Source organism: Erithacus rubecula (assembly GCF_903797595.1).
Source record: "Erithacus rubecula genome assembly, chromosome: 3".
Taxonomy (NCBI): domain Eukaryota; kingdom Metazoa; phylum Chordata; class Aves; order Passeriformes; family Muscicapidae; genus Erithacus; species Erithacus rubecula.
The window spans coordinates 89,652,773-89,666,002 of NC_136689.1; the positions used below are offsets into that span (position 1 = coordinate 89,652,773).

The window sequence follows — 13,230 nt, forward strand, 5'->3', positions numbered from 1 at the left end:
AAGTGTGAGATTTCATGTTCTGCTCAGATCTTGCTATTTCTTTCAGGAGAGAGTCACAAAGGCAAGACAGTCTCTCTTCTGTTTGCCCTTCATAGAAGTCCCCTCATGGACACACTTACACTACCTTCTGCCACAAACTTTTTTCCTGATTGGCATCATGCCATACTTCTACCCTTCTTCCTTCTATTCCCTCCTTCTACTCTCACAGAGAAACACAGCCTGGGCTTTAGTACCTTAAATGCTTAGAACAGTTTTTCTTTCAGTGGCTCCCCTTTTTCATGCTTCTTTGACACAATGTTTCACATCTGTGCTTTTTGTTTGAAGAACAACTTTTGTAACCCCTTAAACACTCTCCAGGGGGCTGTAAGGCTCAGATCAGGGCAAGTTTTCTCCCTTTGGCATCTACTTGGAAGAGAAATTACTCTCTCTCTGTTGCCATCACCCTCAGATCACCTTCTGCTCATGAGATGCACCTTGCATTCAGTCTCATAGGGATCATTTTACACATGCTTGGCTGTCAGCTCAAGGGCAACTCAAAGCCAAGGTTACCCTTTCCCCTGCCTCACTTATTTCATGATTTTTGAGAACTAGACCACTACACTGCTTATTTTGTCTCATGATCACATAGCAGTCTGTGAAAATAGTTATCCACAAAAGCAATTGTATCAGTTGTTTGGAACCACCATCTCTTTGCCAGCCTTGCTCCAGCACTTTTTGTCCTATCAGGTCACTCATGTAGCTGCTTTCTCCCTACCACTTCTGTCAGCATTGCCTCCAAGCAGCACACTGCCAGCCTTCCTCACTGCCTCACCTCCTGATATTTAAAACCCCAGTGCCACTCTCCTTCAAAAAGTAATCATCATCAGGAAAGTGAAGCGTTCAAAATACATCTGTGATTTAAGTGCCAAGTCTACCTTTCCAAATGCAAGTGTTTTCCTCTTTTTATTTTGGTACCCTGCATCTCTGGGAACAAATCAAAGTCTGTTTGCAAATGACATAGACTGAGATGATTCTGTATTTTTATGTAACACACTCTATCACACCACGGAGCTCAAGTACAAATACAGCACAGATTGCATACATCCATGGCACGAGGGAGAAAAAGGAGATTTGGCACCTTGCCAACCAGAGGGACAAAGCAATGGGGTCTGGTCAGCACTGTGCTAAGCCATGAGCCCAGATTCCAGCAGAAAGGCAGCCCTGCACTACTGTGGGCTCCAGCAAGAGCAAACCACGAGAGCAAACCACTTTCAAACACTTACTGAGAGGTATCTATACAGGAAACCTGTAACCAGCATGGGCTCTGGCTGGTTCCAGACTTATTTAAGACCTTTTAAGCTGCTGCCAGAGGTTTTTCCCCATGAGCTCAGGGCCAGCAACAGCTGCAGAGAAGTAATTTGATGCAGCTGCACACACACCCCTGGCCAGGCCTGAAGGGGGACTGGGAACAGCTGTGCAGGGCAGAAGCAGGAGGGATGGCACAAGGCTGGGTGGCCCTGGGGCATCACACCCTTCCCCAGACATTTATGCTCGAATGAACTTCAGGCATTTCCAAAGTGAATGGGAATACCTCTGAACCTGAAGATTTTGCCTTCACTTAGAGGGAGGCAGTGTCTTCCAACGTATATATCATCTTTTAACTCCTGGCTGCCATTGTAAAGGTAATTAGAAGCAAGCAGTGAATCCTTGGAAAACCCTTCTTGGTTCCCAGAAGCTCAGATTAAGTGCACACAAAGGGAATGATAAGGGACTACAGAGGAAGGCACTATTAATTGCACCTCTGAAGAACTCCTTGGAGGTGGCTGGTCCTGGAGCCTGTTAGACAGAGCCTCCACAGGTATTTTGACCTCACACAAGAGCCATTCCTTTTTGACTTGGCTGTAAACAACATTTAATTTTCTGAGGTGCTCTTTAGTTGAAAGGTCCATTGTTCAGTGTCCTTTAGGACTGTTTCAGTGTGGTGAGACTAAATTTGAGAAGACTACTCACATAAGACAGACTGTCTGGACAAAGTTTTAAGCAGATCAGAAATTCCCACGTTACTAGACTAAAAAGTATTACAAACAGGAGAGAAGCTGGAGGCAGGATCAAGAATGGGAAAGCATGGGAATACTGGAACACAAGATAGCCAACCATCCAGTTAGCACAGCTGGTACCAAGCCCATACCAATATACTTGCTTCAGGAACATTGCTGGAGGAACTACCATCTTTCTGTGACAAGACAGACCTGGGACTACATCAAACCTGAGCCCCAGAGTATATCCTCCACCACACCATGCTCTGAGACACCAGGTAGCTCACAGCAATGTTCCAGCCTTCCCTGTATCTCCTAGAGGCACTACTGCTCCCACAGTGCCAGAGCCCAGGTCAGAGAAGAGTTACACTGTGCTGCTTATTGCAGATGCCACCTGAGCAGAACTATCACAAGGTGACTTGTCTGTGCCACACTTTCCAGCTGAAAGGCTTAGCCTCTCATCACAGGACCCACTTTTGTGGCTCAGCTGAAAGCTGTGGTCACTTTCTCTCATGTCACCTAGCAGACAGACTTAAGGTCGCTAGGCATGACCACTTCTGAAAGCCATCCTACTACAAAAAGAAAAGATTTGTTTGTAATGAGAGAGGAACCAGGAGTTTAGTAGGTGCTATTTAGCACATCAGAATAAGCACAATACCTTCTGTGAGAAGCTCAGCAAACCGGGAGGGAAAGGAACAGCGGCAACACTTCTTAAGAGATACTAATGTTTACAGTTTCTTTCTCTTGACATGTTTTGCAACAATCCAGACCGTCTCAAGTTGCTATTACTGTGGCACACTGTCTTCATTTGAGAGGGGGAAGAACTGCGGTTTTCTGAGTCCGTGCCACATTTGGTTTGCATATAATCAAATATGTTTTTGAGCTCAGAAACAGAAGTTAAATCAGACGGTTACAGGGCTTTTTACTGCACTTATTTTAGTTTTATGCCAGGTATGACAAGTATGACCTTAACTTGGAAGAATCTAAAGTACTGCTTAAAAGCTTTAAGCAGACTTAAAGTCTGTTTTAACACTCTGCAGCATTTAAAAAGAGGGCTGCTTTTTGATCTATTTTGAAGTGTGCTACACATGGAAAACTTTTCTTAAAACTTCAGAAGGCCTGTACAGCTTCAGGGTTAGAGTGAAATCAAAGTACACAAGGCTGGAAAACACAGTTTGTAAACCTCTCTCAGTTAACACCAGACAGTGGAGAAGCAGACCTTTAAAACCTTTTTAGAGAGGGCTATTAGAGGTAAGCTTGCTCTTACAGCTATTGCTGCAGTTCTAACACTGATTGATGTTACACTTTATACATTTCAAACACATAATATGTATAAAATATACTGCCATAGCTAAACAGTCACGTTGACAGCAACTTTAGTGGGGGGGGAAGATGCAAAAGAGGTTTAAACTATCAATCTTTATGTAACACCACAGGCACAGTTCTTCTAGGAAGGGGGGGACAACACATGAGCAGGACAAAGCACCCACAAGTTGTTTGAATGCTGCATCTATCTGGCACTCTTGCTGAACCACTGACTGCTACAGGAGCTCCAGACCAAAACACTCTTTCAGCTGCTAGTGACTTTGTAAGAGCAGGGAGTGATCCCAAACACACTTCCTGTCTTTGAACACTGTAACAGCATGTCAACTCAAGACATAGCAGAAAATGATTGAAAATTCATTAATAATCCATCTGCAGCACCCATCGAAACACCAACATTTAATGAGAGTTGAAACAGGATGGGAGAAGAGAGTATAAAAAATATGGTTATAATTAACTGGTTCTATTTATCTTAATGGGCCTGTTTATGGTAGTAGGATGTTAGTCACATTATTGTTAATTTGTAAATCAGTTTGCAATGCAAGAAAACATGACACTATTAATAAGGCAGAAATGTGACAGTCAGCACGTGAGTCAGGTAGCTGTGCTTTTACAATCCTCAGCCACTATCGAAGTGCCATTGTCCCAGAGGGTTCATCAACAACAAAGGGTTCTTTTGCAAAGCACTTTTATCAGGGAACGACAAGTACATTTAGTCATCTTTGAAATCATGAAAATTAATTCTTACTAGTACATACAGTACATATAGTAGTAACAGAAAAACAGTACTCTGCTGCTTTTAAGCCAGAAACATGGACCTGTCAGTTTCAGAGTGAAAAAAAACCCCAAAACACACTTTTACAAACAATTCAAAGTGCCATCATTTAAAGGCCCGAGGCAATATTTTACTTCTACTATTCCAAAATATCTAAGAGATTGGAAAAGAAATACACATTTGGGCTGATAGTTGCCCTCCTGTTTGAAAAACTGTGTACAATATTCAAGGGAACAAAAAATAAAATCTCCTTTCACTCAGGGCAAGACAAAAGAAAATTGGCTACAAGGAGTTATGTAATTCAATGTAGGAATTCCTATTTTAAAAGCATTTGTTCTTCTGTAGGCTTATATTAATGGGCAAAGATGCCTGTAACCTCTCTGTAAAGCTAAAGACAGAAAATGAAAAATAGGTTAAGAACTCTGCCTGTGGCCACGAGATCCCAAACAAAATAAACACAAAAAGCCCCACACATTGCAGGCACTGGAGCTATCGGTAAAAGGGAAAAAGGGAAGAGAAAGGGTCATCTGGAAACCTTTTTCAGAGATTAGAGGCAGTTTCTTGAGAGGGGACAGATATTTCACTTGTCACCCAACAGAGGAAAGGAGCCAGTGAGTACTAGACACATGAGAATACACAGTTGTTCTAAGCCAGCAAGATAATGTGTTTTCAGATCCTGTCTAAAAGGGCTGAAACATTAATCCTGAGCTACAGAGACAACACCTAGATAAGAACTGAGCTTCTAATTTATTTTGTCATGAAAGACGGAAGAGAAGGGTTAAGGTGTAATTACAATTCAATTAATATTTTCTTATGACATGTGCCAATTTCTAAGCAGGTTTCTCTTTACCCTTCCTCTTTTCTATCTAGCAACAAGCTTTTAAGTGTTTTGATTTTAAGGCCAGCTCTCTTGAGGATTAGGCAGAGGAAGGGGGAAAGCAGGGAGCCAGACAGAAGGGGACTTAAAGTGGGAGACTGCAGCAATTGCCACCACTGCCATGTCTGAAACAGAGGTGTGCACAGATGGCAGAGGGTTTTCCCCTTCAGTATCTGCTGCAGCACAGAGATCCATGAAGCTTTTGTAGCACCTTACAGTCACCCAGAGGAAAAGTGACCTGACATACACCACAAGGTACAACACAGCGCCACAAAGCCGCCCCTCCTGCAATGACACAGGCAGAGAAATATCCCTGCCAGCATCCCCTCCACACAGTCACAGACTTGAAGAACCCATAGACAGAAGAATCATGAGCTGAAGCATGCTTTGGGCCATGTTCCCTGCAGGGGTGATGGGTCAGGCTGGGTTTAGCAGGGCTGCAGGCTGGTTCAGACCCGCTGCAATCCAATCATCCACAAACCTCACAGGTCTACTGGACAGAAAGGATAAATAAATAAATAAATAAATAAATAAATAAATAAATAAATAAATAAATAAATAAAAAGGAATACTGCCTGCAGGTTTTGGCCCTCTGGAACAAGAAGGATGTTGAAAACTGGAATGAGTTCAGCCATCAAGATTCTCCCTCCTCCTCACCCTCTCCCCCCCTTCCAACACAGATACATACACACACACTCTTTGTTTTTAAACAACCCTCTGGCACACATCAAGAACCTTATAACTTAAGGATACATGGGGATTTCCAGAGAAGTGTCTTACCCAGTACAGTACTTAGCGCTGACAAACTCCCCCCTTTCACTTATCAAGGGCACAAACTGACTTTCAAGAATTTGCTTTTTGGAGAAAAGGAAAGAAATTCAGAAAATCCAGAAAAAACAGATTTCAGAGGAGCAGTTTCTGAATTATGACTAATGCAAAACATCAGCAGGATGCTGGTTTATCCTTAAGGAAGGAACCACCTGGTTATCACAACACAGGCAGGGATATCAAAACCCCACTACCTGAAAACTGTCTCCTATCCAGCTCCCCACAACCATTTTTTCCAGAGCTCCTTCTGATCAAACTCAATCTTCAGAGGAGAATAGCTATTTCACACCATTGTGTAAAAGCAGCAGTCTCTCACACTCAGCTCCTGTGCTAAAAGGGATTCCACCTGCCCACGGACTGCCACTTCCCCAGCCTTTGAAAAGCCACCAAGAATCCCTTGATCCCTGGCCAGCAGCATGCCCCGGCGCAGAGGCTGAGCTGCACCCACCTCCGCTCACCTGGCAGCCTGCGCTCCCAGGCGATAGCTGCAAAATCATGAGTTCTCAGACTCAACTTTCAAGTTCTCAGGCAAGCCCAGACAGGCCTCATACCTACAAAACACCAGCAACTAAGTGTTTAAAAGGTTGACTACATAGGGCTACCAAAAGTAGCATTACTGAACCTTTTTGTTCCCCCAGCCTCAGACAGTTCATGCAAACAAAAAAATCTCAACACTCTGTATTTCTGAATGATCACAGCACAACAACACAGTGATCCACAGAGGCAAGGCTGCCAGCATCACAACCCACCCTATAACAACACTGTGTTTTTGTAAGAGGCATAAGGTTTATTTACAGCACCTTGCCAGGTACCATTGGCCAGAGCTTTTCACTGGACCTCCTTCAGATAGCTGAAGAGTAACTGTGTGAGAGGGAACCTATGAGCTTTACAGGCTCAAACTATCTTGCAATGTCAGCACCAACAGCCTGCTACATGAACAGCCTAGCTGTTATTGTGTTCAAGTCATGCTAACAGTAAAACTCACCAGCACCAGGAAATTCAACAGCACAGCTTCCACTGACACATGCTGTAGGTTCACAGATCATTGCTGGGTGTAGGCCCTCAACAGGGTATTCTGAATTTAGCCTCTATTTTATGTTTTCTTCCAAAGCAGTAGAGTTCTCCGTACTAGCTTCTGGGCCGTCAGTAGTGAAAACCTGAGCTACAGAAGGCCTTCACTAAACTCATCCCACCCATACAAGTTTATTTTCCTTCCCTCCAAAAATCCGCAATTATTCCTAAGCTTACCATCTCCCCATACATCACTCTGTGTCTATAGAACCAGGTAGGATTGACTTACAGAGTTCCTGCAGCTGTAAGGGAAGCTATGAGCCCTCTACTATAAGGTTGCATTCTAATTGTTAATAGAAGAAACTCAAACTATGGCAATACTGAAGTAGAAGAGAGAGGATGAACTTAAAAATTCTCATAAGTGGTCAAAGCTTTAGTTCAACACTTATAGCATGTAAGGGGTATAATTTAGAAGACAGGATCTGGAGCATTTGGGAGCCACAAGGAATGTTGTGGGTGGGTTACATCTTAGAACCAGTACAAGCCGAACCAAAACTTTCCAGCTGTGGAAGCAGAATGGAACTTTCTAGGCCAGTTGAGCCCTTTCAAGTGGCAACAGGAGGTTAGGAAATAAGGGCCTGAACCCACATTTCAGGTGCCATCCTTAAAAATGATTGGGGGCTCACTTGGACATAAAGTACTTCTCCCACTGAAGCTGTCTCTGCTCTATTTGGTGCTCAAGGCCATTTGATCTGAATGCAAATTTTAACAGCAAAAATGGACAAAAATGAGCAGCACAAGCAGAGAGTCCCAAAGACATCACCTTTAACACAATCTTAGCAGGTGATCAGGGACTCTGGGGAAGGTTAAAGTTATCCGTGCTCTTTTCAACTCATGCATTTCCTACACCTTGCCTGTTATACGAGTATAAAACACATGCTTTCAGGGAGATTTCTCAGTTTTGCTTAAATGCTATTTATTTGTGTCGTCAGAGGCACAGGCAAGATTTTGATGTGCTGGATCAGCAGTCTGAGACCAAAGTCTCTTGACGAGAGCTCAGCAAGACCAGCGCCAGGCGCAGCCACCCGGCACCATCCATCCTTGGAGGCGGCCAGCTCCGGCAGCCCTGCCATCTCGGCTCCTTCCCCAGCACCACCGGCGTGCACAAGCTGATGCCGGTGCCGGCATCCCGGCACAGCCGCCGCAGGAGGGGGAAGCTTCCCGCAGGTCTGGCTCCGGCTCCTGCGGCTCGGACCCACGGCGGGACCGCGGCGCCGCCAGCACCGGCGGGGGACACGGCCCTTCTCCTCTCCGCTCCTCTCCCCTGAACGCGTCGGGGCACCCATCCCGCCTCCCGGGAGCCGGTCGGAACACCGGGGGCTGAAACGCCCCGGGGTGGGGCGGGAGCGGCACCGGGGCCGCGCCTCCCGGTGCCCCCGGGCCGAGCCCCAGCCCGCCCGCCGGGCGAGGCCGGCGGCGCTTCCCGAGCCGCCCCACGAAGTTACGGCCGGAGTCCCCGCGGCGAGACAAAAGATGGAGCAGGAGCGGCGGGCGGCGCGCCGGGGCCGGGGCCGGGCGGGGAAGGGTCGCGCCGCGCCTCCGGCCGGGCAGGGGCGGCTCGCCGGGAGCTGCGCCCGGAGCGCTGAGCCCGCCTCCCCGCCAGCCCGTCCCCGCTCTGCGGGCTAAGCCTGGGACACGGTTCCGGCCGCACCGGGCGGGGAGCGGAGACACGGGGAAAGCAGGGGGCTCCATTCATTTTCGGGAGCACCGCCGGGCAGGGGCGCTCCCGGCCGAGGCCGCGCCGCGGTCTGCTCACCTTACTCTTCACTTCCACCGCGCTGCACTCCAGATACCGCAGAGTCTGAGATTTGTTGAAACTCCGGTTCATCTTCCCGGCGCCGCTGCCTCCCGTCCCCTTCCCTTCCCGCGCCGCCGCCGCCGGCCCCGCTCGCGCCGCGCTCCGCTCCTGCGGCCACTTTGTTCCCGGCGCGCGCGCGCCAACGGCAGCGGCGGCGGCCGCAGGGATCCGCGCGGGGCTGGCGCTCCGGCTGGGCCGGCGGCGGGCGGGCGCCTCGGCCCGCCGAGACCCGCCCCGGACCGCCCCCGACCCGCCCCCCGGCGCCGCGGGGCTCCGCCGCGGCCGGGGCTGGGGCTGGTGCGGGCGGCGGCGGGCGGGCCGCAGCGCTGAGCGCGCCCGGGGAGCCGCCGTCCTGCTCCCCCGGCGCTCGGAGGTGCCCGTTGTGCGCCACTAAAGGGACCCGCACGAACTTTTCCAGACGGCGCTGATTGTTCTTGAAAGAAGGTTGGGATCTGAAAAGTGCTGCGAGTCATTAATTTGAGACCACAGATCACCGGGTTTGGGAGGAGAGTTTCCACCACGCCCTCATTGAAATAAATCGGTGGACTGCCTCCCTCTGCTAGCAGCGCTTGCTAATTAGGTAGGTTATTAATTTGAGAATCTAGAAGGAACTTAACTTCTTTATGTCTTCTGCCAAGGATCTTTTTAATTTTAACAGACCTTTTTTCCTTCAGTCAGCATATTTTAGTCACTGAGAGCCTTTGAAAGTGGTATTTTTTTCCTACACAATCCTACCCAAAACATCAAGTCGTGATGTACAGAAGCTCAGGACACGGCACAGACCTGTGCAACCAGTTCTCTGCTGCTCGACATCTCCTAGGATCGTCTGCACGTCTCAGCAAGGAGCACAAAGTCCCAACAGACACTACAGGCCACCCATCTCTTCTCCAGGCTTGCTGGGCAGGTGTCAGTGGCAGTCATGGGAATAGCCACCAATTTAGGGGCAAAAAACAAGAGCTGAGTTGACTTTTCATGTGACTCCAAGTAGGAGGATCAAAGTACATGCCCCAAATACTAACCAGCTCCATCTTATTGGAAAATGGACCTGAAATGAACATTTGCCACATGTTCTGGGCTTGCATTGTGCTTGGAAGGCTTGCTGTAAGTTAAACTGGAAAAATAAAGTCTAGAGAGCTGAGAAAGGAAATGTTTGTGTGAACTTGATCTTTTCCTCTTTTCATCTTAGCATAAGCAATGCAGCAGCTTTGCTTTCCTGCTGTGATGGCCAAGGCCAAGCTGTGGAAATACAGCATCCCTGGGGTTCTCAGAGGCTGAACAGCCCTTTTGGGATGTCTCGATGTAAAGATGGATCTTGAAATCCAGCAGCTGGATCTGTAGGGTTTAGTATCTCAACATCTGGAGCAACAAGGCCTGTTCAGTGGCATCAAGTTAATCAGTAGCTGAAGTATTGGTCTTCAGTCCAATTTTTTTTTTGTTTGTTTGTTTCAATTTATTTGATATTTTTTTGGTTTCTGGTTTGTTGTTGTTGTTTTTCGTTTTGTTTTTTTTTTTTTGAGAAACCAAGTTCTCAATAGGCAGAAACCAGCAAGCAATTTTAGTCTTAATTTTTAATTTGGTGCTTGTTGTATTTGTGATGTTCACTTGAGAAGTACAGATTAAACTTGCTTGTCTTTTATTTTATGCTCACTTCAGGGAACACAAATGTTTCATTACCATCTCTTTTATATTAATAAAGACTCTTCAAACTAATAATGCCAACTGAGTTGTGTGTCACCTGAATGAGAACGCAGTGAAAATGAATTAAAAATATGTATATATTTTTTGGGTGAGATATAAGCTGGTAAGCCATACTGAATTAATAAAAAGTGAAGATATATGTTTCAAAGGACAAAACAGGGGTTTGTTTACCAGCAGAGCTAAAGAGATTTCCACTCTCCACAGCCATTGCAGATCCTGTTCATATTTCCACCACCACATGAATAGACAATCCTCCTCTTCTCATCTACCCTGTCTTTGAAGCTAACAGGTATATTGAGGACAAAAATTATTTTATTTGAGAAGTGGAACTAATATCTGTTTCTATTCTTTCCTACAAGAATTTAGTAATGGTGGATTTTTTTTTTCTAAATTACCTGTAAGAAAAGCTGCTTTTTGGCTGTTCCATTCCTTCCCCAATTTTTCAACCTTGCATTATTATAGAAACAAGGTGAATACACTAATATGAGGAGATATGCTTTTATACTTCCAAAGAGGCTACTGCTGGCAAAGGTTCCTTTCAAATTACTTTTAAAAAATCTGATTTCTGCTGTTTTTTCTCAATCTGAGTTAAATATTCATCCTTTTGTAGGTCAGTATAGACACCTTTAACCCACTCTGATCTGAGAAATTATCTGGATAGCTTATTAATTAGGCTAAAACAGGACTTCACAGTATGAGAAACTGGCTGCATTCTTTTGTTAGCAGAAAAAATAGACTATTACATATGTATTTATAAATTCTGTATGATTTATGAATATTATTTCTTAATAGCTTTTACTAATTTATTAAAAGTAAATGCCTCTCAATCAAGCTTCCCTGAGATGCAATTCAGTCCCTTCCTGCAAATTCTCTATGATACACTTTTCATTTCACTATTTCCAAATTAGTTGCAGCTTTAGTCCCTTTCCTCTGGAGCAGAGCTGAGGCACGACTGGGCCGGTTTGAGAAAATTCCTTTTTCTCTTGCCTCCCCTCTCCATGCCCGTGCCGTGCTGTACCGAGCGCCAGCAGGAGCCAAAGCACTGGGGGAGCTCCCAGGCCCCCCAGCCCGGGTTGCACGAGGCACTGCAGCCCCTGCCAGCTGTTTTCCTCCTCAGACTCAGTCACAAAGATGGTTTTAATTTAACTGCTTTTGCTCAGCCACCTTTCAGGGGTTTTGTTTTTTCTCATCGCTTGCCAAGGGCACAGCATTCCTTTGACAATTTCTATAAATCTTCATCTGTTTTGGTAATCTGTGGTTGCTTTACCCTGTTTCTGACCTGCAGAGCTTTTAAATCACCATTTCTTCCCACATGCCCATCTCTCAGCCCTTTCTTGCAGCCTTGTTCCCAGATGCATGTGGAACATGAGGGCACATTTGCTGTCACCTTTCCTGCATGCAGCTGCCCTTTCCTGCATGCAGCACTTCACCAAATACTCATTTCTTGCCCTAAGCTGGGTAGGGAGGCCACAGTGTAGTGATCCTAACAGGCCATTTAAAAAATATTCAGGTTTTCCTGTTTTCACTGCTTTTCATTTGCTAGACCAACAAAAAGTGCTGCAACATGTGCCAGACTCACATTCCTGCAGTGCTGGTTTTCAGCTTACAAGGGGCTTTCCTCTCACTTGCTGCATGCCTCATCAGTATCAACAAGTCATCTACATGCTCTGAGAGGAAAAAATACCCCATACTCACATTCAAGGAGTTTTTTTCCTAACTCTACACCCTGCATTGAACTTGCTAGAGTTACAAATACCACATCCGAAGGGCTTGGGGAAACTGCCGAAATGACAGACTGGTTTTGGTTTCTTTAAATGTAAACCAAAATGAAGCATAGCATGAAGAAGAGGGAGGATGACAACTATTGTTTTGCTTGTAGCAAGCAATGTTCCTGCCACAGTGAGGGCGGTTTCTACTTCATTAAACTCAGAGTACAATGCCAGGGAACATCCATTGCCCTAGTGCAGGAGCTACCTAGAGGGGAACAAGAAGAATAATGCCACCAGCCACAGCAGTAATGGATGCTCCAGGACCAGAGACTGGCTGCTGCAATGGTTTTCCATTGTTTCATCCCTTGTGGCAGTGAAATGTCTTCTTTTTCTTTCCTTTTAAGAGCTTTTGCCTTCAGGCCTACAAGAGATGTACGTGCATTTAAGAGGAGAAGGAGCAGAGAGAGGGGAGGGTTGTTCTCAAGGCTTGGGGAACTTGATTCTTTTCTACCAAGGATGATGAAGCATTTGAGGAAACTGTGTGACTTTACTACAAAACACTTGAAGAGGGGGGACCAGGGCAGTAGTTGAGGGAATGGTGCCTGCTGAGCTGCGTGCAGAGCTCACAAGCAAGCATGAGGATAAACACTTGCCATTGCAGCTCCCAGCATTTATCCAGAGAGATATGCTGGGGAGAGTGGATCAAGGTCCCCAAGCTGTCTGCACACAGATACTTTGGCTTCAGCAGACCAAAACAACATGCTCTGGTGTCAGCTGAAAATTTTTCCATTTGGCCTTACTGGTGAATGTTATATAACCAGTTACACTGTTGGGATTCCACAATCCCAGAAGCCAAACTCTGAACATTGCAAGAGAGGAACTAAGGTGATTCATGAGATCATTTGTCCTTTTTCCAAATTGCACCTCAATTGGGATTAAAAGCAGCAGTGCTTTGCAAGGATGGGAAAGGTGAGTTTACCAAGGAGAAAAAACAGGAAAACCCATTACATTTCCCAGATGTCATTCATTGCAGCAGAGAAATAGATATCATCCCCTTCCAGTGTCCAGAAGTAGGTCTTCTACTTAGGTTAAAAACTTTGTTTACAATGTGCTGCTCTGCAGATAGCAGCTACTCA

The 13,230-nt window shown here is 46.0% G+C and overlaps 1 protein-coding gene across 1 annotated transcript in view; it reads right to left on the bottom strand.

Moving 5' to 3' along the window:
* Window positions 1-8,874, bottom strand: part of PARD6G (par-6 family cell polarity regulator gamma) — a 64,143-nt gene extending 55,269 nt beyond the window's left edge. The window contains exon 1 of the mRNA XM_079302760.1: window positions 8,646-8,874. Within this exon, the coding sequence (XP_079158886.1) occupies window positions 8,646-8,717 (72 nt within the window). The 5' untranslated portion in view covers window positions 8,718-8,874. The remainder of the gene's footprint in view (window positions 1-8,645) is intronic.
* Between the last annotated feature and the right edge of the window lie 4,356 nt (window positions 8,875-13,230).